This window comes from Caloenas nicobarica, chromosome 2 (assembly GCF_036013445.1).
Source record: "Caloenas nicobarica isolate bCalNic1 chromosome 2, bCalNic1.hap1, whole genome shotgun sequence".
NCBI classification, from domain to species: domain Eukaryota; kingdom Metazoa; phylum Chordata; class Aves; order Columbiformes; family Columbidae; genus Caloenas; species Caloenas nicobarica.
In genome coordinates this window covers 138,335,310-138,358,777 of record NC_088246.1, presented here as the reverse complement: position 1 = coordinate 138,358,777, position 23,468 = coordinate 138,335,310, and the positions used below count along the sequence as shown (strand labels likewise).

Genomic DNA, 23,468 nt, shown 5'->3' with positions numbered 1-23,468 from the left:
AAATCACTAAGGGTTTCTGAAATGAACTAAGAAAACCACCCACCACATACCTTTTACTCTCAGGTGGCCCCATTTGTGCCTCAAGCTGTTGGCACCATCCTTCGGACAAAAAAGGACAGCAGAGATGCTGTCCAGAGAAGGTTAAGGTGGGTCAAGGCAGGAGAGACCCATGCACATCACTTCCAACCTGGCAGGGCAGTGCATGATTGATCTTTGTACAGACCCAAACTACTGCTCATCATGTAAATAGGAAAAATAAAATTGAATTAGAAGTTTGATCCAGCAACGTGAGATAAGAACTATATATGGCAGATGACAAAGGTAAGGGAGGCGTTAACTAAGGAAACATAAAAGAGGCATTAACTGAGGGTTCCTTCCCATAAGCTGTGTGTGGATCTCATCATACTATGATTTCAAGAGGAATCTAAGTGGGTGTAACCAAATAATGTAAAAGACTATAGCTCCACCCTTTCTAATGTATCAGTTCTTGGCACAACAAGGATGACCAGCATAGTGTCCTCATTGCCCTCAGGCTCCTCTTTGGACTGACATTCTTCTTATGCAGTGGTCTGAAGTGCTTGCCCTGGCAACAAAATCAGAAAAACAAAACAAAACGTAATAAAAAAAATCCTGTAAAAATGCAATGTAAGCCTCCTCCCACCTACCGCTCTTCTGAGGCATCTCAGGAGGAGTAATCAGTATGGCTGAAAGGAAATTTCTTATAAACACAGCACACAAGTCCCAAAATAGAGCACCCAGATTTTTTTCCCCCTCTGTGGGAAAGACCAAATGGAGAGAGATAAACCAATACTCCAAGTTGAGATGGGTTATCTCAAACCTGTGAGGTAGAAGGAAAGGATATGTATAAACAGAAAATATGTAAAACAGGGAGCATTTAATTTTTTTCTTTTGTCATGTATAAACAAAATACTTGTATGAGTCAATAACTGTCAAGTGTTTGACTTCATGACTGCACTCAAACTGATTAATTTGTAACTCACCCAGTGCAGTCTAGATGAACTCAGTGTCATTTCTGAGACTCTACAAAGGCACAGTAAAGACAAAGCAGTACATATATAAAACTACTATATAGAAACAAATCATGTTGTAAGAAATATTCACATAGCTTCATATCGAAAGAATAAATTTAAAAATGCAGTCTTAGAGAATTAGATACAATGTCTGGATAAGGTTGAAGTCCTAGCTGTTTGTTATCTTTCAACTTTTGTATTATAATTCTGGCAAATTCCTCTCCTTGGCTGTCTGAAGTATCAAGAAGTTGTCGGACTTTTGATGTCCTTGTAGGTTTGGTGCTTATAAGTTCATAGTCTTCCTTCATGAGTAAAAACCTTGATAGAAGAGCATCCAGGGACTGATTCAGACATGCTTCAGTCATTTGGTCAATGATTTCTTCTCTTTTACTTTGGATCCACTGATGAGCTACATTCTGTTGTATGGTTTCCAAAACAAAATCTGAGATTGAGGAGGATTAAAGAAAAAAAAAAAAAGCATTGTAACTGTCTGTCAACAACCAGTGCCATAGAAAAAGAACAAGCTGAGAAAGAGCTGTTTAAAACTTGGTTTTGGTCAGAAATACACCAGACTACTAAACATGCTTTTAACATTTCACTATTGTTTTCCCCATTTAAAATGTTCCACTTTGTCAAATTTGGTGGTTAGAGTATTTATTTTATCTGAATTGCAGAATAATTTAGGATGGAAGAAACCCTCAAGGAGGTCATCTGGTCTAATGGCCCGCTCAAAGCAGGGCTAACTTCAAGGATAACTCAGGTTGTACATCTCCAAGTGACAGTACTTCTACAGCTTCTGTGGGCAACCTGTTCCAGTGTTCAACTGAACCCAGCAGTAAAAACAGAGAAGTGGTAAATTCACTTTCCAGTGGGATTTTTTGGGGAGTTTACTGAAAATATTCCTGTAGTTCTCTGTGTATTTTCCTTAAGTGGAGGATTTGCACAATGAAAAGGTGCCGACTCTCATATGCAGAATAGAACAGACTATTTCAGTTGGAATGGACCTACAACGACCACCTAGTCCAACTGCCTGACCACTTCAGGACTGACCAAAAGTTAAAGCAAGTTGTTAAGAGCATTGTTCAAATGCCTCTTAAACACTGACATGCTTGGGGTATTGACCATCTCTCCAGGAAGGCTGTTTCAGTGTTTGACCACCCTCTCAGTAAAGAAATAACTCCTAATGTCTAGTCAAACATCTCCTGGCACACCTCTGAACCATTCCTACGTGTCCTGTCACTGGGTCCCAGGGAAAAGAGCTCAGTAACTCTCTCTCCGTGTCCCCTCCTCAGGAAGCTGTAGAGAGCAACGAGCTCTCCCCTCAGCCTCCTCTTCCCCAGACTAGACAAACTCAAGTCCTTAGCTGTTGCTCACAGGACATGCCTTCCAGCCTCTTTGCCAGCTTTGTTGCCATCCTCTAGATGCGTTCAAGGACCTTCACATCCTTCTTAAATTGTGGGGCCCAGAACTGCACGCAGTACTCAAGATGAGGCTGCTCCAATGCTGAATATGGTGGGATAATCACCTCTTTTGACTGGCTGGTCATACGGTGTTTGATGCACCCCAGGGTGTGGTATTCCCTCTTGGCTGTCAGGGCTCACTGCTGACTGACAGTGTACCTGCTGTCGGCCAGCACCCAGGCTCAATATGAATCAGAAGAGGGATGATGCGGCAGATCTTTATAAGGTTGCATGTTATTGTGTGGCCCATAAGAAAATATCTCTCTGAATAATTAATCATGCATTAAAGTTTATTTTTGTTACCTTTTTGGAAGCACACTTTTAACAGTTATTTGATGCATAGGAATATCATGCAGTGGGCTCTCAGCTAACACAGAATATCATTAAAGGTGAGATGCTGACACAGCTGCTGCTTCTCTTTGGCCTGCCATTACTAAGAGGAAGATTGACAAGCCTAAAAAGTGGGGAGAAGTGGCAGGCAACAAGATGAGTTAAGCTCAAGATAACATTTATTCTTGTTCTGCTGGATTGCAGAACTGCTACAGCAGCAGGAGAAAGGAGAAATAATATAAGCAAAGGTAATAGGATAAAGAAGACCCAAAGCAGCAGGAATTAAGATTGCTTAAAACGAAAGAGAATGCTAGGAGCTACGGGTGCATGTACTAGGTCACAATTTACATTGGTTTCACTTACTTTGTAATTTAAGGCTACAAGGATAGAACTACTTGCATTCTTAACTTGTAGAATGCTTTGTTTTCATTTTACAGATGAACAACAGTTCCAGTTTCCATTTCATACACACATGTATTTGATATTAGGACACTTATTGTAGGTCTTGGAATTAATCAGTGTTTGCTGTACCTGAAGGAATTGGTGATGACCGCAGCACACATGATGCAGAATTTGAGGCTTCTGAAGTACTCTTGTCAGATGAGGGAAAATAACTGTATGGATGCACAAGAAGTTTGGCGCTCTGAGTTACAGAGATATTTTCGTCTGTGCTCTGACTGCTGAGAGAGTGTACACTCCCAGAATTTTCATCTTAAAAAAAAAAAAAAGAGAGAAAAAAAAGATCTGTATTACTTCCATGTTCAAATAAAACAGAGCCATCAGAGACTATTTAGAGCAATTCCATAAAACAAGTAATAAAAACCTAAATTCACTTCAAACACAACACAATATTCCTTACACTCAGGTTCTGAGTACATTTATGTCCCATATCTTTTACCCGGGCTTGACCATGGGATTGGGGGTCTTGTTTTATTTTAAAAGAATATTAAGAGAATAAATCTGGTAGATGTGAACTTTAAAAAAGCTCAGTTTAACAGAAAATTTTTGTATGGACTAGAAGAACAAAATAACTCCTTCAAGTGTTTGGAGAGGTAGCCAGGAGACAGCATGAAAGCTGACTAATTTATTTTGCTGAAGTTTGGCAGCATAACAAAGGTGGAAAGATTGAAAGAAAGATTCAGGTGGAAGGAAAGAACATGAAGACCAATGGTGACATTTGGTGGGAAGCCAACTGAAGCTTTTGGTAGTCTGTCAAAACAGCATATGACTTCAAGAAAGCTTCATGTAAACGTTTGCAGGGAAAGGGAAAAAAGGGGGTTTTAATCAGGTGGAAAGCTCAATAGTTTCTATTTTTAGATTTTTTTTTTTAATGGCAGGAAAAGATGATGGATATGAAAGCAGCAGGAGGAATAACTCGAAGTGATGACAAACAGCTGATCAGAAACCAATTACAGGGCATATGCCTGACTCAGTATACATTTTTCATTACAGACTTCCATAGTGTCACTGAATAAAGAGCTCAGGAGATGTTAACTCAGAACCAGAGATGCAGATGTAAGAATTCAGATGAACATCTAAAGACACAATAAGAACAGATAGCCCCCTGGACAACTCAGCATTTATAGATACCCATTCAATGAGGGTATTTGAAGGTGTATTCCTAGATGAGAGTGTTGACCTGTGGAAGAATATGGCTATAAGTACAAGGAGCAGGAAGAGGAAAACAAATAAGGAAAGAAAATAGGAAAGAAATTACAGTCATATTGTTTAAAAAATGGTGGACTAGAATTCATAGTAATTAGCATTTCATTTCATTAAAGAGAGAGAAAGTAAGCTGGGCAGAGCTATATAGTGTGAAGCAGCAGATGTTATCTACTACATGAATGAGAAAGGATTAGGAGACAACTGGTGTGAGTGAAAGATCATTTTAGAAAAGGATTTTAAATGGCTCTGCTGGGATAGGATGTTATAGAACTCTAGGCACACACAGACCTTTAAAAGCATTAGAGACAAAACTACTGGGATTGTACTAGTATGGGAGAATGCACTTGACCAGTGACCATGGCATAAAAACCAGAAACATGCTAATGACATTTGCAGATGTTATTCAGAAAGAACAGGTTGACCCAGGTTACTCAGAAAGAAGCTAGCTGATCTAGAAGACTGGAGTAATAGAAGTGGAAATTCGGTAGCACAAAACATGAGATCTAGATTTTCTGCTTCAAGCTGGAACTAGTGATTTGGAATTGAGATGAAGAAAAAAACACCCACCTAGGGAGATTACTATGTAAGGACCTTGTGAGAAAGGAAAAATAAAATTGTAAGGTATTTTAAGAAAAGTTCTTATTTCAGGCAGAAAACACTGGTCACACTCTTTTTTTTAATACCAAGTACAGATATCTGGTATCTAGTAGGATACCAGGGGAATGAAGAAGCTTGTTTTGCAAATGGACTTCAAAAGAGTGTATCCTGTTTGTCTAGCAAAACAAAGTATATTAAAGGATTACTATCTATATCAGAAATAAAATGAGCAAAGAGGGAAAAGAGCTATTTAAGTTTAAAGCAATGCCCAAGAACAAGTGTGTGTATAAGCTGGCTAGGGAAGAAAAATTGATGAGGCTGAAAGTTAGAAGTCTAACTCTGAAGGAGGAAGTTTGTGAAAAAAGTCTTCTAATTGTATTGGTGGGAAAAACAACTTGACCAAAATCTGTAGTCATTAACTTCTGCCTTGGTGCCATGCCAAACTCATCTCTTGCCAACAGCTACCTGGGAACAGATTTTTTCTGCCGAAACAATTGCATCTAATTTTGGCAAACTAAGAAGAATGTCAATCTTGCCTTCTATTATAAAACTACCAGATGCAGATATTGGCAAAGTAATAACAAACACTTCTGCTGTGGTATGGTTTTGTAGACGCTATTTTCACAGGCTTTACAGTATCTACATGTACCTGCAACAAAGTCTAAGCAGGAACTCTGTAAAGGACCAGATTAATAGTACCACTACAATCTTATCAGTGACCTCTACAGGCAGATATGACCATTTTTAACAGAAAGAAGGGCTGGCATTTATCATTATCCTATCTGATTACACTTATAGTATATGCTCATATTCAATCTAATATTCCATTTTCTAAAATTATTCACAACATTTCTATTAAGCTTGGTAACCACAAGTTATTCTTCATATTTAAGATTTTTATGCTATGTGTATAGAAAATGCTTAGGTAGAGGTACAGCCAAACTACACTACTTTCTGCCATTTTCCCCCTGTAACTCAAATTTCTTAAGCCTCTGGTAATTTATTTTCCCTAGAATTCCTGCTGTATTTATATCTTTCTAGTACATTGAGTACAAGCCCAGAATTGTGGATGTGCCCAAACAGGAGCTGGAAAAGAAACTGCCTGTGCCCTCCTACCTCTACCAGAATATCTCCAGTTTTGCAGCACCTGAGCACACTTTTTGACGCCGTACTTTAAAGCAGTGAAGCCAATCGCCTTGTCTGCTTTCACACCACTGGACCCTGCAAAGTCAAAGGATGCTCCATTCTTTTGAAATTTATGTATGTTTGCATTCTTTCAAGAGAACAAACTCAAGTGCAGTTTTAGTTTCACAATGTATTGCTATTTCACCCGGGCCCCATCACATTCTTCTGGCTTCTGACATCAGCAAAACCTCAAAACTGCATTTCGTCTGCAAATTTTCCCAACTTTTATTTAGAAAATGTGACAGGTACAAAAAGTCTGTGCAGATACTTTTGCAAGTCAATCTATTTATTAAAGGCATTTTATTTATTGAATTAAAAATGATTGAGAGGTTGGGCTGCATTAGAAACTTTCAGTTTACTTAGCGTTAGGAGTGCCTCAAAATGTTTAGCCTCTTTATCTTTAGAAGTAGTTCACAAATGATTAACTAAACTGCCAAGAGTCTGAAGGGACAAGTAAATGCCATCTCTGTACTCAGTACCCTGAACAGGAAAAATGAAGCTGTGAGCTGTGGGGATTTCTCAGGGGACAGGAACAGAAAATTGGAGCTAAATGACTCTAGTTTTTTTACCCAGAACGCTAAGTTTATGAAACACACCTCTTTTCTGACATAAACACAGATCCAACTTTCTACTATGCAAATGTAATGTCAAAGTGGGAATGCAAAGCTGCAATCGCAACTTAAATTTACACAAAGTCATGAGTATCTCTACCTGATGAGAGGATATTACACTTGGGAACAGACTTGAGTCTTGATATATCTGGAGAGATGCTCCGAAGGGGAAGTGCGTCACATTGTATGGAGGCAGAATATATTTCCTGAAATGATTCCAGTTGTATATTGAAAAGGCATATTAAATAAATACAAAGCTGCATTTTTTTACAGAGTATTTTCCCATCACCGTCTTTTCCCTGCTACCCCCAGCACGATCAAAATACAGCAAAATAGAAGAAATGATGCAAACCTAATGCTTGTGTATTTACAAAGCTGTCAGTAATTTTATATACTTTAACTATTAGTAAGAACCAAAAGCAGCAGCATTAAGAATCAAAATAAAAAGCAAATCTATATGATCCTATATAAGCAAGCTCCACAGAGGTGTAAGGGAGCAGAAGACAATCTCTTACAAGCTGCAGACGTTGTGTGCTGCATTCCTCTTCGAGGAGATGGCTTTCCCACATTTAGAGGATATTCCAAACATGCCCTTCTTATTTCTGCTTACCCATCCTTTCCTATCTTCACCTAGATGTCTATGAATTTGTTACACTGCAGCTCAACTAGCACATTTTATGCCTTTCCTGACTACGTAGGAAGGTAAACAACAGAACAATTCCCCCTTACCAAGTTAACCCCCCTTTAGGCTCTCAGATCTTTAATGATGCCAACATAAAAAATGCAATATATAAAATTTTTACCTCTTGAGGATTCAGAGGTATATTCAGAGATATCTGTTTCACATCTGCTTTCTGTTCACTCTTGTGAATACACCGTGATTCGTATAGTGACTGGAAGAGACATATTTACCTGCATTAAAATTCTGCTGTAACACAAGATGACACCCCTGTACAAACACAAGCTTCAGCCAGATAGAAGATTAGATGAATGCGAAAGGTGATTATATTTCTTTTAGCAAGTAAACATTACCAACTTATGACTGTAACACAAGCCACTTACCTTTGATCTCTTTAACAGAATTACCGCTTCCAGCATAGCTATTTCATCAAATGTTCGCAGGACTGGCTCAAGGTCTATTAAACATTCTAAACAAAGAAAGAGTACTTTGCTGAATTAAAGTGGAAATTAAGTCTTCATTTTGCTAAAGCTACTTTCTTACATTTATGAAAGTAATTTGTCTATTGATTTGTATAAAACCACTTATGCTGCCAAACAGAAGTTTCTTGCTTTCACCTGTTACAACAGTTTCACACCACCTAAAGAAGCCCCTTCCTGATCTGCTCACCTCAGCACTCTGTATCACAAGAGACCCAGGGCTGTGCCAGACCACAAGTGTTGCATTCCTGGAATGGATACATCCGTGGGTTTGCTATGTTTCAAGACAGACCCAACAAACCTGGCTTGCTAAATGCGACCAAACAGCACAAGACCTCAGCATGGGTCACCGTCTTCCCACTCCAGCAGAGGTGTTAAAGATTTCTATGAGAAAAATAAACAAAGAACCCCCCACCACAGCAATATCCAGAAGAGGTGATGTGCTGCAGGGCCATAAAAGGTGGTGATAGTCAAAGGCACTGATGTATCACACCCAGTGAATCCAAATGATAGTGTCTGCATGCTCACCAAAAGCTGCAAGTCACAGAAGCTAAAATCACCTGCTCACGTAGGGAGCCACCCGACAATCCAAAAAGCAAGTGACAACCTGTGCTATGTTCCCTTGATTTCCAACGCTGACAGGTTTACAAAATGAAGTATTTCAAATTTTGAGGTGACTGTGTTATAAAAATGTCTTTTTGAAACTGTGCTCAAGTACAACAAAATCTCAGGAAAGTATGATGGCATATCACAATTCTACTGCATTTCTACGGACTCCACCCATTTGGCAAAACCTATTTACCTTACTAGCAATCCATCACACTGTGTCCTTATTAACATATTTTTATTATTTACTGTAACTTTACCACAGTTCTCCCATATTACTTTTTTTTTTTTTTTCCCACTAGCATCTTCAAGACATACATTCAGTACCGGGATTCTTATTTTCTTGCATCAGCTAAAATAGAGTTTTACAAGTTTGGCACTCCATTTTCCACACTGAAATACAAGCACTGTTAATTTTTGTTGATAATAATTAAATTGCAAGTACACGTTCCTAGTACATGCAGAAACATCACGATAGTCTTTACCCCTTCCTTATAAGGGGAACAGAGAGGTTAACCAAGCTTTTCTATTTAAAGTTTATTTAACAAAAAGGGGGTTTGGGCTTTTTGGTTTTTTCTCCCACTGTGCTATAGCAATTGCAAAATTTCCCAATCAGTGAGCTTTACTTCCCTTAATTTTGCAACACTTTTGCAACTTCCTCTTTCTTTTTATGATAGTAAAGTAGAGGAAAAACAATGCATGTTTTCTTCAAAGATCGTCTTACTACAGACATGGTACTAATCATAGAACCCAAGTTAGCTCACACTTTAGTACATATCCCAGGAAATTATCCCTTCTGTGAGACCACAGACTTTGACTGCTATTTTGTTTTGGTTAACGGACACGGGAAAACAAGAATATGTAAGGAAATATCATGATGTGTCTATTCTTTCTGATTAAAAAAAATTAGATATATTTCCTTGCTTGAAAAAAAAAAAAATTACAATTTACAATCCTACAAACCAGACATGCCAAAATATCCTGAGATTTCAAAATGTTCTTAATGAAAAAATATGAATGCCTCAAAACAGGTAATTTATTCTGGACTGTAAACTGAACATGAAGATGCTGTATGCATTTGCATGTGTCCTCATTTTGTTCTCTGCCAAACTCATGCAAAAAACTGCAGTTATGAACATCTCTTTCTAAGCTACCTGAACAGGCACTTTCTAACACTTTCCAAATCAAAGGAAGTTTTTGAAAATAATAAACAGACTTCGCCAAAGCTATGAATGAAACATTAAGATTGTGGACCCCTCTACTCGTAACATTAAAACAAACAAACAAACCAACCAAAACAAAACCAACCAAACAAAACCCCCCAAACAAACCCAACCCCCTGCCCCAAAATAAAACAAAACCCTAAAAACAAAACCAATCAGACCAACTAAAAAAAACTAGCAATGACTCAAATGTGAAATACATCTTCAACCTAACCAGGGAGAAACTTAAAATATAGCATTAAGCCAGCTCTTTGTACTGTTCTACACTTGAATACTTTCAGTAACTCTTTTGTTCAATATTTTTACCTCTCCAAGGCAATTCAGCTTTCCTACAGAATTAGGATCATTTTTTCTAAAGGACTAGGGAGGAATTTTTTAAAGCATACATAAATCTAACAAGTTGGCTTCACCACACTGTCATATGTGACCACAACAACACTCGCAAGAGCAAATTTCACAGCTGAAAATGTAACCACTTTCTGTCAATTTTGATGGAATTACCTTTACACAACGACCAAACAAGAGCTGAAAGTCACCACAAAATTAAGCATGTTAATGAGAAATTGTTATGGGAGATCAATTTGGACTCAACATATACCAAATACGTCGGTTAAATGCAACAAACACAGGTTTGCAAAAACCAAAACAAAACTTTTCCAGTTCACAGTACGCCACTCTAATTTTACAAGCTTCAGTCTGATTCTCTAAATTCTGTAATCCACTGTAAAAAAGGCTGAAAGTATCTATATTTGGTCTCATGGACAAAAATCTGAACAAAGAGATGGAAAGGGAAAGTCAAGCATGTGGGTTCAACCAGTTCCTGCTCAATTTGGGAGGTGGAACAACCAAAGATAATGTCTCAGTGAAAAAGATCTATACTGAGATGCAAACACTAGGTGAAGTCACTATAGCTTATCTGATGTGCAATGATTTGTTGATGTGTTTGCCAGCTTGGTCATAAATCCCACTGTACTTATTATATACTTCACTTCCACTCCTTCTCAAAAAAAAAAAAAAAAAAAGCCATCCAACAATAAACAAAAAAGCCCAAGTGCAAGTAGTTAAACAAAACATGCTGCTTTTTTACAGGTAAATTAGAGATGGCAAATGCAAAAGACTCCAACTAACAACTTGGTTTTATGGCACACACATGGTTCCATTAATAAAAGTTTGTTTACAGACATGGTGGAAGCAAACAAGCACCTTATCGTACAAAACAAGACTGGGCACATGTATCTCTTGACATCTTTACCATTTTCTTTTTGAGATTATAACCTTGCTCTGTAAGCACCATGTTCAACAGAAATCTGACAATTTAAAAATCTTTTCTCCTTATGCAAGGTAAACTCACTTAAGAACGATGGTCTTTCATCTGGGTTTTGTGCCCATCCACTTCCTATCAACCTTACGATGAGCGCTCGATGAGGAATGTCCATTGATAAACTTTCTTCACTTAAGTCTAGTCGCTGTCCTTGTGACACACTATACATTATCTGCAAGGGGTTTATAACTTCTGTCAAAATAGACATCATGCATTCATTAGAAATATATGCAATATAAATAGCTTACTATAGGAGGAATAGTTTAGTTTGCAGACATAGTATTTATAGTTCACCAAAATAAGGTTGTTTCTTTTCTTTTTTTTTTTACATAAAAATGTGATTTTAATTTATCAAACAACACTATAGTTAAAAAAAAAATACAGAAAAGAACCTAATTTGAAAAGTACCTCAAAGTGTTCTTTAACAAGCTTACAAGTTGAGTCATTAAAAAGTAACCCCTAAAATGAAGCCCCCAGGTACCCAGGTCTCAGGTTTAGCCTTTAAGTAAGGCTGGAAAAATAAAGTAAAAGAAGACACGGCCTTACCTTCAAATGGCTGTTTCCTTGACATCACTTCCCACATAATAATTGCATAACTGTTTAAAGTATAAAAAGTATAGAAGACATTATTTTAGATTACCAATACTTAGTAACACAATGTGCTCGGCTTTACATTCTATTAAAAACATTTAGCTGAAGTGATCCTGCATGCCCAGGTGGGACTGACTATAGCTACCTACAACAATGACCTGAATATATGAAAACTAGCAGGAATTTTAACCAGTGACTTCGACTAGAAGTAGTTAATAATATTAAGAACAGAAAAAAATACATGGCATATAAACACCTATTCCAAATCTGTATTAGCTCTGCTCTGCTAATATGTTGTGAATTATGTACATACAGTGTAATCTCAGTAGGCAAATTACAGTGAGGCCCAGAGTCCCAGCTGCTCTGTCCTGACTGCAATACTGCGGCATCTCCCCAGTCTGGATTGACGCCCCCTGACATTCCCACAGGAAGCAGGGCACCAGCGGGGAGGATGGTGTTCACCCACACCTCTATCCCAACGCAGAGTCAGGGTCAGGTAAGATACGGACTTGCATCTGGGAAACATACTCTTGCTTCCCCCTCAGACATATATATAATACTTTCAAACATACACAACCTTCTCTATAGGGAGAGGTGTCACTTTTACATACAAGACTCACTTTAGAAAAAAGACTTCCAAGAAGACCACCCTGAACTACAGCCAGCAGACTGAACACACATCTGCTTACTCAAACCGGTGATTTTTTTTTTCCCCTTCGCATCAACATGAACGAGAAGTGGCTCAGTGGGTACAAATCTGGTACATCTTTAGTAGACCAGACACTCTCTCTTCAGTCATCAGGAGATGTTAAAAAAAGGTAACTTTAAACAGGTTTGTAATTTGAATTGAATTAGATTATTTCATTTAAATGAAGCGTTGACTTCATTTATAAAAAAATAATCAATGCAGTTAAAGCAAATAAAAGAAAATAAAATTATGTAAAAACCCCAAATCTGGCCTTCCTATTTAAGAACATGAATTTGATGTGAGGAATAAATCAAGTAGTTCTAAGGCTAAAATGAGACCACAAAAATATTTAGCTGCTTAAGAACCTAATTTCCAATGTCAAACATATCCTTGTAAACTTACCTCTACTCCTTTATTTTTTCAGTAAATCAATTTAAAAATGGATTGAAGTTTTTAAAATGTTCCTTAAAAAAATTGAAGTCCAAAGAATTATTTTTTTGCTAAAGAATCACACCTATCAGAATAAATGTTTGTTCAACTACTGAAATAACTGTACACAAAGACGGGCTGATTTTTTTGGCATGGCAAATTTTTCATTTTGTAAAAGTTAATGCTGCTTGACTGCTGTTCAACCAATTTGTTTCTTTAAGAAAGATCCTTCCTCACAAATTAGCTTCAATATCTCAACAACATTCAGCTGAATCTGCTGTGGTCAATTAATCATTCAGCCTTTCATTCAGTTGGGAATCTCTCTACAATTAAAGATTATTTTCTCAGTCCTACAACACTGCAGCATACCACTTTCTGCTGATTCCCCTTTACACTCTTCGTGTTTTCCTTTCTTATTTCTGTTTCAGGGCATCTCCTTCTTTCTGATCCTGAGCACAGGTCTTCCTGTGTGACCTTCCTGGTGGTCACTTCCTTCACTGTGTCTCTATCTTCATGTCTTTGATCCCTTTTTATGATGTTGTCTCAGTTTCTTTCCTCTCTTCTGAAATAATTTATTTCCTTCCTAATTTATCAGATTTCTAAGCTCTTCTTCTGATCTTTTAGCTCTTATTTTCTCCTATTTGACTGTTATTCCTCTGCACACATTTTTTTTCCTTTCTAAAATACATTTGTCTTCTTCAGCTCCACTCACTCATTAAGCCACCAGACACACTTTCCAATCCTCTAAAATCAGAAGCCAGAGAAAATAATGTCACACGGCTACTTCTTTCCCATTATATACCATTATTTCTTTTCAATGTTTCCCTAGTCGAGATTTTCTCATCAAAGGGTGAGGAAAGCAGGTATGTTACCTTCTCTGTTCTTTGGACAAGAATGTCAAGGAACTTCATGTGCCCCTTAAGGGTAAGGGATAATTCAGAGAAATAGCGGTCTCCTTGGAAGTCAGTAAGACCATCTGAGACTGATTCACCTCTCACCAAAATACAACCCTCTCAAAGATAACTGGAGGTAGAGGTGGTAAAGTGCAACAGAGAGATGGACTTTGTCACAGTGATATGCCTCTTCATACCTTCTCAGTTTCCATGTATACATGACAACTTCCTTCATGATTGTTCAAGGCATCCTTGAGCTCTCCAAGCCTTTTCAGATTAGCTAATTGTAACCCTTACATCCTAAGAGCAATTGCCGTTTTGTTTTATGGGTTGCCACCACTCTGCTACTTCCTATTCTATTGCTTCAACTACTCAGAACTGACTGAAGCAAATCTACCTGAACTTCCATGAAGTAATTTATTCCTTAAGGTGATCTCTCTCAATACTTCCTCCAACCCCATTATCCTGTTTTTTTCCTAACCACTTTTCAAAAATAGGTTTTCTTCTTTCCCGCAAGTACATTCTGCAAATTATGTTAATTGATGTGAACAAATTGCAGGGGTATGTGCATTGAGAGAATTGGTGTGAACAGTTTTTCCACCCCTGACATTGTCTCCATGTGTACATTAATTTATAGAAAACAGTTTCCTCTATCTGTTTCTGTAGTTCTAGCTTAACTTCTGGAACATTACACTTGTCACAGTGTTTCCTAAAGAAACAGGTGATCAAATCCAGCTGTCGCTCATTTCTGTTTTCCCTGATTCTTTTTGCTTATACACTTATGACACTTCTGAAAATACTAAAATTGCTGAAAACATGTTAAAGTCTAAGTCCAGTAAATCAAATTGGAATTTAGATTGCAAAACCCACTTGAGAACAACATGACTTACCTGTAGATATCGTGTTTTACACTTGCACGAGTTTTCTGACTGGGGTTGTAATCTTCAGGTGGCATATAGATAATTGTCCCTCCTTCTGGCAAAGAAGTTTCGCTTCGTGATTGCGACATGGATATGACACGCCACTTTGACATGCCAAAATCTGCAATCTGGAAAGGACAAATCAGAAGTTCTGAGAAGAAAAACTGGATTTATCTGCTGACCGTTGTTAGAAATTGCTGAAATACGCCTGAAAGAACAAGTCACTTAAAGTCCTTAACCCGACTGACAGAAAGTATATGGTTGTCCTAGCAACAGGCAACACCAGCTCCAGCTCAGAAAACATTCCCAGGTCCTGACTCACTCTATCCCTACAGCACTGCCCTATCCTGTTCTTCTTCTAACGAAGGATTCGTATACTCTGTGGCTGGGAAATCTGCTATGGCAGTCTGTCCTGTATGAAGAAAATCACTTTCTTTGGTTAAAAAAAAAGTAAACAAGAAACCACTGAGTACTTCTAGCTCCCTGGTTGTGAAGAAAGCACAGGTTTAGTATAAATCATAACTCTCTGTAACTTATCTTGCAGATATCCCAAGAGAGTTGCTCCCTCAGAAAAATTTTAAGGTACTCCACCTCACTCCCAAAACTATGAAATATTAATCTTGAATTAATACATTTGATATTCTGAAATTCTGTGCTGCAGAAAGTTGCTGAATATTTTGTTTACTGTGCACTCTGGGGCCTTGTCCCTTCGTACAGAGTTTACAGCTCCTCTACATAAAGAATTAATTGACTTCAGTTTACATTCCCTGACATCCACGAGCCAGGGAGCAAGATGTCAGACTAGGTTACAGGCAGGGAGACAAACGGCCAGCAGAAGCAGCTTGCTGGCTGAGCTGCAGAGTGTCCGGCCTACAAAGGAGAAAAGATAAGCAGCCAGATATGAGCTCTGCAGTTGTCCAGCATTTCCCTAAGAGCAAACACATTTTCCAAGGTGCCTATGCGAGCACAGTGGCAACTAAGATAACAGAAATAAGCTTTCTGGAGAGCATATAGTCAAAATCCACAGTGAAAAAGAACCTTTTTTCTCAACTCACTCTCTGCAAGCCCTCCTCACTGTAAATGGTCATGTCATTTTGCTAGTTCAGTAGATCTGCGACAGCCAGAGGCACTCTATGAACAGTGTTACTTTTCTACATATGAAATATTTCTTCTATTTGGCACGCGTGATAACCTTCCTTGGATTTCCTGACAGCTGACCTAATTGAGAGAATCTTGCTTCATCCCAAAAACACTGAAAACCCCTAAGGACAGTCTTCCAGAGACCCCTTATAGGAGGCAGGGCAGGCATGCAAGAGTTAAACTCTTCCCTTCAATTGCTCCAGCAAAGCAACTCCTTAGATGTGGTCAGGCAGAGCACCAGACCACACCAGTGCAGACGGGGATTAAAAAAAAGTGGGGACAGAAAAATTACTTGGACCAGTTTCCCCATCAGGTTTATCAGGAAGCTCGAGAGATGGCAATACCAGCGCAGCTGAGTGGGAGGAGGTGTGACCTGCTGAGGGTGTGAGTGGAGATGAAGCTGCGCAAGGTGCCTTGCTGCCAAGAAAAATGTCTTTGCACTGGAGAAAGAAGAAATCAGCACTGCATCTTTGATCTTTGCTCAAAGGGCCCACAAGAAGATTCATCTCACGGCAGCAACTGAAGCATTCGCCATTCAAGTATAAATTAGATGAAAAATATCTCTTATTTCTTGTTTACTTGAACAATATATTCTATCCATTTTAAAAACAGAGGATCTTTTAAAAACAAAACACAAACAACTCTTGAAATTATGGAAGCACACAACCATTTTATCAGAAGTACTTTTAGTCTCTTTTTCACATCATGGCAGTGGTATTTTAAAAGGCAGAATTAAAGCTTTAAACTAATAGTACTTCTCTAAGTATATTTGCTTCCTCTAAGAAGCTTCACAAAAGCCATTTCCCAATATATCCAGATTTTGCAGCTCCGTTTTACATGTCCTTGTACTACATGATCAGAACATATACGTACACTTTGCATGAAAAATATCAAATGAGGTGTTAAAATCTGAATTTTATCTACTATCTTCCAGAACTAACTTGTCTGAGCATCTTGGACAGGGACGCTTTCTATTTTCTCTTCAGAAAGGGCCAGATATAGCTACCCTTGGAAGGTTACCATACAAGAGTGTCGCTGTTAATGGGTATCAGCTACTTCTATAGCACAAACAGCCTGATTTCTGGCTTTCTGGTCTTTTCAGATGGATCGAATGCACACTTGAGCAAAGCAGAGTTTCCAAAAGAAGTTGATAAGATCTGTCTACAAGGATAGAAGAAAACATCTGGCACACAATTACATCCCCTCTGTATGGCCACATCCTCACTCTTCCTCCTCTACAATAAATAAAACACTGTTGCCCATTCTAGACGCTGAAGAACATAAGAATTAAATAAACCTACCTTGACATGAAACTCATCATCCAGCAAAATATTCTGGGTTTTCAAGTCGTGGTGCAGCAATGGAGGATTCATGTTGTGCAAATAGTTTACTCCCAAAGCAATTTCATAAAGAATGCGGAATCTAAGGCACCATGGAATGTCAAGATAGACATCTTTCTGCCAAGATAAAACCACAAAACAAGAATATAACCCTCTGTTCTTATCTAACAGCACAACACAAAGACTTTCATAATAAGAAGAAAGTGACTTGGACAAGCAGTAACCTCTTAAAACATGTATTACATTAACTCCTAAAAAAAATGTAACTGAGTGTTAAGACTGGTTAGCTGTTAAGACAAATATATAAATCTTAATCATGCAGTGTTATGTTTCTGTTCCCTAGCATTCACATAATAGTTCATGACAGGTATACATGATGTAGAACATTTACTGCATTATTCATATGGAAATATGGTTTACAGATGAGCTCCTGTATGAAACTTGTAACTCACAGATTATAAGTACTACACAAAAGAAGGCAAGAATCATATCTTCAATTGACATTGGGGGAAAAAAAAAAGTCGTGGTGCAACTAAGCACAATATACTACCTTTATAAATATTAATACACCAAGAAAAAGACAGTAAAACTCCACTGAAATATTAAAAGTTGCATTGACACTAATGCCTTTATGAAAAACACACACCTGAGCTCTCTAAGATGAGAGATATTCATTGATTAAAGGTAGAAAAGAGATTCCAGTGCTGTCGAGACATAACTGCAGTAGCTTTACAGCAGCAACACTGAATGCTCAGAGCAAGCTAATGGGAGCAGTGAGAGTTCAGCACAGAACTTACTCCTCAGAGTAAGATCTGGTTAGAAATATCCATATCTGTTTAGATTAGCAATATTTGACTTCCTTAAACCAAAGTCAAAATCTTCATTTTTTTAATAAAGATTCAGAAAAATAAAAAATCATCTTTGTGTGATATTTACACTGGCAATAATTCTGACACCCAGGCTGAAGTAAGCATAAGTATTTCAGCTTCTAGTTGGAGAATAACAGAGATTTTTAAAGTGATTGCATACAACAATTCAACATAAAGCTAGCTATAGGTCACAACGTTAAAAGTGCAATAAAACTGAAGTCTACTGAGTTTAGTTGTCTTTTTGAGACACAGAAAGTCTATCAGAGCACTAAAACCTACTAGTGATGATGACTGTCTTTTAATTTGAAATGTTATGAATAATGCACTTCACTATACTACTTAAGTATGGAAATCACAGTCTATTTGAAACAACCAGGAATTGTATTTAAAAACTGTAAGTACACTTACCCCATGTAAAAGCTGGTTTAATGACCCATTTGTCATGTATTCTGTTACTATCCCCAGAAATTCAGGCTCATTGCAAATTCCCAAAATTGGCAGAATGTAACTAAACCTGGCTTTGTGTAATATCTCTGCTTCTTTTAGAAGATGTTTTCTGTCACTTAAAGAAAGCAAAAGAAACAGGAAAGGTTACCATACCAATACTAGGAAATTCAAAGCAAATGTTGGTTTCACTATAGTCTCCTAAAAAATTATGTAGCTATATGCAGTACCACCACTGTTACCATTTTTTGTACTACACTGTTTTGATAAGAAGATACTGTATAAACAAATTAAAATCTGCAAATGCAAATACAAGATAGCTTCTTCAGTTTTCTTCTCTATTTCCACTACACATTTCATCCATGTTTTCACTAAATAAGGATACAGTCAGAAATCTCTTAGCATTCTGTGTATCCATAACAGGAATAACCATCTACATTTGTCTTATTTTACTGCCCATCTTCAAACCCCAAGTTTTCACTGAGGCTCAGTATTAATCTCCTACGGAGTGCAGATTCTAACACTTGCAACTTTCCAGTCACTTAAATGTAGTGGATGCTGATGTGCACTAAAACAATACGAGTTAAAGGAGTGCACTTTCAGTTTCTGAAGGAAAAAGAATGAACTATGTTTTGTTTTCACACAATGTTCCTCCAAACTGGGCCCCTGCTTTGAATCACCCTCTGGAAAAGACATTCCCTGGCTGCACAGGAAGCAGGAAGGGACCAGCCTTATGATGTTTGGGTACCTGAATTAGGCTGTGTGAAAACTCTCCGTTACGTCAAACCTCCTCATAAAAGTGAATTTGACACATCTTTACAAATTCAGGCCTTGCAGCATGTGGGCTCAAGGAGCTCAAGTTTTATTTAAAAATGCATATACTTCTATCCCTAAAAATCATAAACTTTTTCACATGCCTCATATCTCAAATGTTCTTGAAAAAAGTTGGTTTATTGACAATGAAGATAGTTGGACCAAGAAGGATCAATTCTGAAAAAAAAAAAAATTTAGACTTTATACCAGTGGAGACTGCTAGAGATACAAGTAAGTGACTAGGATATCCAAACATAGGACTTTTACAGCACATACAAGATTGATCCTTTGGATGTGAGCCAGTCTGATTCAGATGTGATACAGCTGTACTGGGGCACGGCTGCATACAAGCCAGGGCTCTGCCCATCACAATTCAGTCAGCGCAGTGACATGTGATATTGCTATACAGCGAGAGCTCGCTTGTGTCCATCGAGTTCAGGGCACACGCTGAAGAGCTCATGTCAGCCTAGACCCATGAACGTAAATGTAGCCCCCGCACTGAAAAGGCTGTCTGAGTATATGGGGAAAAAAGGAAGCCTGGAGAATTAAAGCTTGCTGCTTTTATGACAGGAAAACTTTGAATTAAGGTGGATGTGAAATTAATGCTGATTGTTGTTCCTTATCTGAGGGAAAAAACCTTCTATTATGGGAAACAGCAGAAAACAATCAAAGTAAAAAGGCAGCCTTCAAGAAAAACACAGGACAAAAGACACAACTTCTTCCCTTCCTTCTTCTCTCCAGAAAAGATTAAGTTTGAGAAAGTTAGGGGTTTTCCCAAACCGTGAGGCACATCTGTATGTGATTCAGCTGTAGCTGGGAAACGAGTTGCAATATACCGAGGTCTACTCCTGTGGCTGTAAGTCACTTCACCTTTGCCTGCTCCATACCAGAAGGGCATGGAGTAATACCTAAATTAGTGCAAGCCCACAATAGCTTCCAAACTGTCTCTGCTGTTCGGCTGGTCACACACCAAATTCTGGGATACACAGCACAGGCTTCCTGTTTGGGGAATTAACTACACTGTGAACTCTTCTCTTTTCTTGACAGCACTTACAGAATGGCATTTTATGTTGCCTCCTATACAACCGACACTTGCTGTAGAGACTCGGCTATAGCAGGTTTCTTAAAGCTTTCGGTTCTTCTGATAGTGTTTCCAAACTGTGCATGTTGTATGGTAAGTGGTTGAGTTGCCTTGATTACCTCAGTTGCCCTTTTTGTCAAAATTTTACAGGTTAGATGTCACACTAATCCAAATTCTTGCAAGGCTAAAAATAATATTTACTGTTTTCTCTCAACAGAGTTCAGAGGATAAATACTATATGTCTGATTAGAGGGGATTTAATCAGACATTTAAATTAAAGGGAAAAACCCAAGCAAAAAAATGAAACAATAAACTTATCAAAGAACACAATACGCCAGCTTAAAAACATAACTGAGATTCCATTTCATTCTGGCAAGACTTCAGAGACAAAGCCTGCGTATACACACCTACGGAATAAGAGGCTAGATAGCTCAAAACAATTTCTCTTCTATAGTAGCATGCTGAGTCACAAGACTAGAAGTTTTCTGGGCTAACTTTTGTTAAACCTTCCAGAAAACACAACAAAACAAAACTTACACATGAATTGTGGAAAAGCTGGAAAGTTTTTACACACACACACACATTTACACACATATATGTACACCCATGTCCCACTATTTTAAGTGTGCACATGCACAAACACACACATATACGTTGACTTCTAGACTTCAGTGAGGCTGTCCTGCCTAAATGCCTAACACTATGCATCAAAGAAACCCAAGGCAAAAAATATTAAAACAGCTAAATAGGACACAAGAGGCAAGTTTACAGTCAGGCAGGCTTCAAACAGCCTATGGAGAGGCAAAGTTGCATTGATGTGATAAAAAATTGGCACTCTAGGGAGTGAATGAAGCAGAGACAGATGAAAAATTATTACCTGCTGCACCCTTACATGGAGTGACAGCTCCTCTAATACACATGGTGTCACTTGGGCCCCAGGAGAATGGGGAACACAATTGTTACAAGTTGAAGAGCTAATGGAAAATACCAGTTGTGAGGACTTACAAGCTTCTTATTTTAAATTAGCTTATCTGAGTACTGTGAGATCGGTGCAAAAGAAAATATCAATTGTACTTTGTGTTGAAGAAGCTTCTAGGAGCTAGAAGCAATCTCTAGTGGATACAGTAATATGTTCCTTATATTTGCTCTGTCTCTCACTGTAAACAACAAATTTCTAGTAATTACTGTATTTTAATACCCCACTGATACTTCTGCAAAACGGCTGCCAACCAATAGACCCAGAAAGAAGCTGAACTGCGCAAATCTCACTTTGAACAGGGACCAAGGTGTGCACTGCAGAAGAAAAAACCTTAAGAAAAGGTGAACTGCTCAGTGTCTCACAGGCTGAGACTGAAACTACCCATTTTGAATGACGGAAAGAGAGGAAGCTCCGAGGCTGGTACGTGATTTCTCGCTGCCCAAGCTGAATCACTCTTCGTTGGATCTCCTCTGCCCTGGGATTTAAAGCAGCGCTGCCCAACAAGACACCCGGTCTCTGACACACCAACCTGAGAAACCTGCGCCGGCACCTTCGCCGTGGCAGCACGACCCACGCCCAGCACAACCCGGGCTCCGCCACCCGTCGCCGCTTAACCCACCGACGGGACGCACTCACGGAGTGTCCCGGGCAAAGAGGGAGCGTGGGATCCCCTTCCCGGTTTAGGGGAAAGGCGGGTTCTGGTCGGTCCTTCCCCCGGAGGAGGCCCGGGGGGCGATGGGGGCGGCGCGGCTGTCGGGTGGGAACCCCTCACTCGGCGTCCACACCGTCCCCATCACCCCCCGTCGCCGAGCCACCCCCCTCCGCGATGCCCATCCCGGCGGTTTCCCTCCTCGCCCCCGTTACCTGTCTAGCAGCGGCCCTTGCAGGCATTTGAGGGCCACCGGGACCCTCCAGTCAGCGTGGCGGGCGGCGGACACGGTACCGTAAGCGCCGCGGCTGATAAAACGCAAGTCCGGGAGTTTGTTAGAGGGGATGGAGGGAAGGGCGTAGCTGATGGCGCCCGCCCGGCCTCCACCATCCCCATCGCTCATCCTCGCACTCCGCCGCCGGGGATGGGAACAGGCTGCCGGGGGCGGCCTCGCTATCTCTCCGCCGGCGCAGCGGAGGCCAGGGCGCCGCTTCTCTCGCCTCCTTCCCCGCCTCTTCCTCCCACCTCCCGGGTCCGCCTCCCCTCCAGCCGCCCGCAGCCCGCTCCTTCTTCAGCCCCACAGAGAAGCGACTTCCCTTCCCCGCGGAAAACGGCCTCCCGCGGGTTCCCGGATCGGGGAAGGCGGAGCCGCCGCGATGAGTCTTGCGGGGAGGAGGACGGCGGAGCGCGGTGCCGGTCGCAGCGGTCCCTGGGGAGGGCTGTGCTGGGGCAGCAGCCTCCCACTTCGGGGGAGCGGGGGCGTGGTTTCGGGGGGCATCCCCCGGGCCGGGGATGGAGCACCTCCCACCGCGTTTGCGGGACGGGAGATGTCCTGCCGGGGGGGGAACCCCCGGGCTGCAGTACGGGACGGGTGGGAAGCAGCCCCCCTCTGTCTGGGCGGCGGGCGGGACACATGTTATTTCTGTTCCCGAAAGATGATGCGGGATGCCAGCGCCCTTCGGAGCTGTGATTTGTGCATTTCCGGGTGTGTGTTCATTGCTCAGGTGCAGTGAGAGGAGAGTTACCTCTTGCACTTGCTTGAAGCCTCTGCGCCTGTCCTAGGAAGATTTTTCAGGATAGCGGCGTTTGAAAAAGGTAATTTCGAAATTTCCAGGAAGTACAAGTTCACCCTTGCCCTGGCTCAGAGAGAGCCGCCCGGTCGGCTGATGTGTTTGCAGCAGCTTTACATGAGTGTTACACAGGAAGGTTTTGCAAAGCCTGTTCACCAAGTTCTCATAGACCAACAAAATGCTTTAATATAAAGTTAGAAGTCTGTAGCTTTCCACAGTGGGTGGCAGTTCTGCAGGATGAAATGGAGGTACATAGAGCAAACCCCTCACCTTTCCATGTGTGTGGATATTGGGCTAAACGTTTGTGGCTTTTCACCTCTTTTCTTTTCTCCCAGTAATGCATATGGACCAGAGAATGAGGGAAAGCAGTGAAGT

At 39.9% G+C, this 23,468-nt stretch overlaps 1 protein-coding gene across 1 annotated transcript; it reads right to left on the bottom strand.

Moving 5' to 3' along the window:
* Positions 1 to 892: 892 nt before the first annotated feature.
* Positions 893 to 22,731, bottom strand: RIPK2 (receptor interacting serine/threonine kinase 2). Its single transcript, XM_065629074.1, has 11 exons — positions 22,239 to 22,731; positions 18,466 to 18,619; positions 17,150 to 17,305; positions 14,679 to 14,836; positions 11,734 to 11,783; positions 11,218 to 11,379; positions 7,942 to 8,027; positions 7,683 to 7,772; positions 6,980 to 7,085; positions 3,353 to 3,532; positions 893 to 1,473 (listed from the first exon to the last, which is right to left on the bottom strand). Exons 1-11 carry the CDS (start codon positions 22,424 to 22,426, stop codon positions 1,148 to 1,150), a joined length of 1,656 nt encoding a protein of 551 aa, XP_065485146.1. The 5' UTR covers positions 22,427 to 22,731; the 3' UTR covers positions 893 to 1,147.
* Between the last annotated feature and the right edge of the window lie 737 nt (positions 22,732 to 23,468).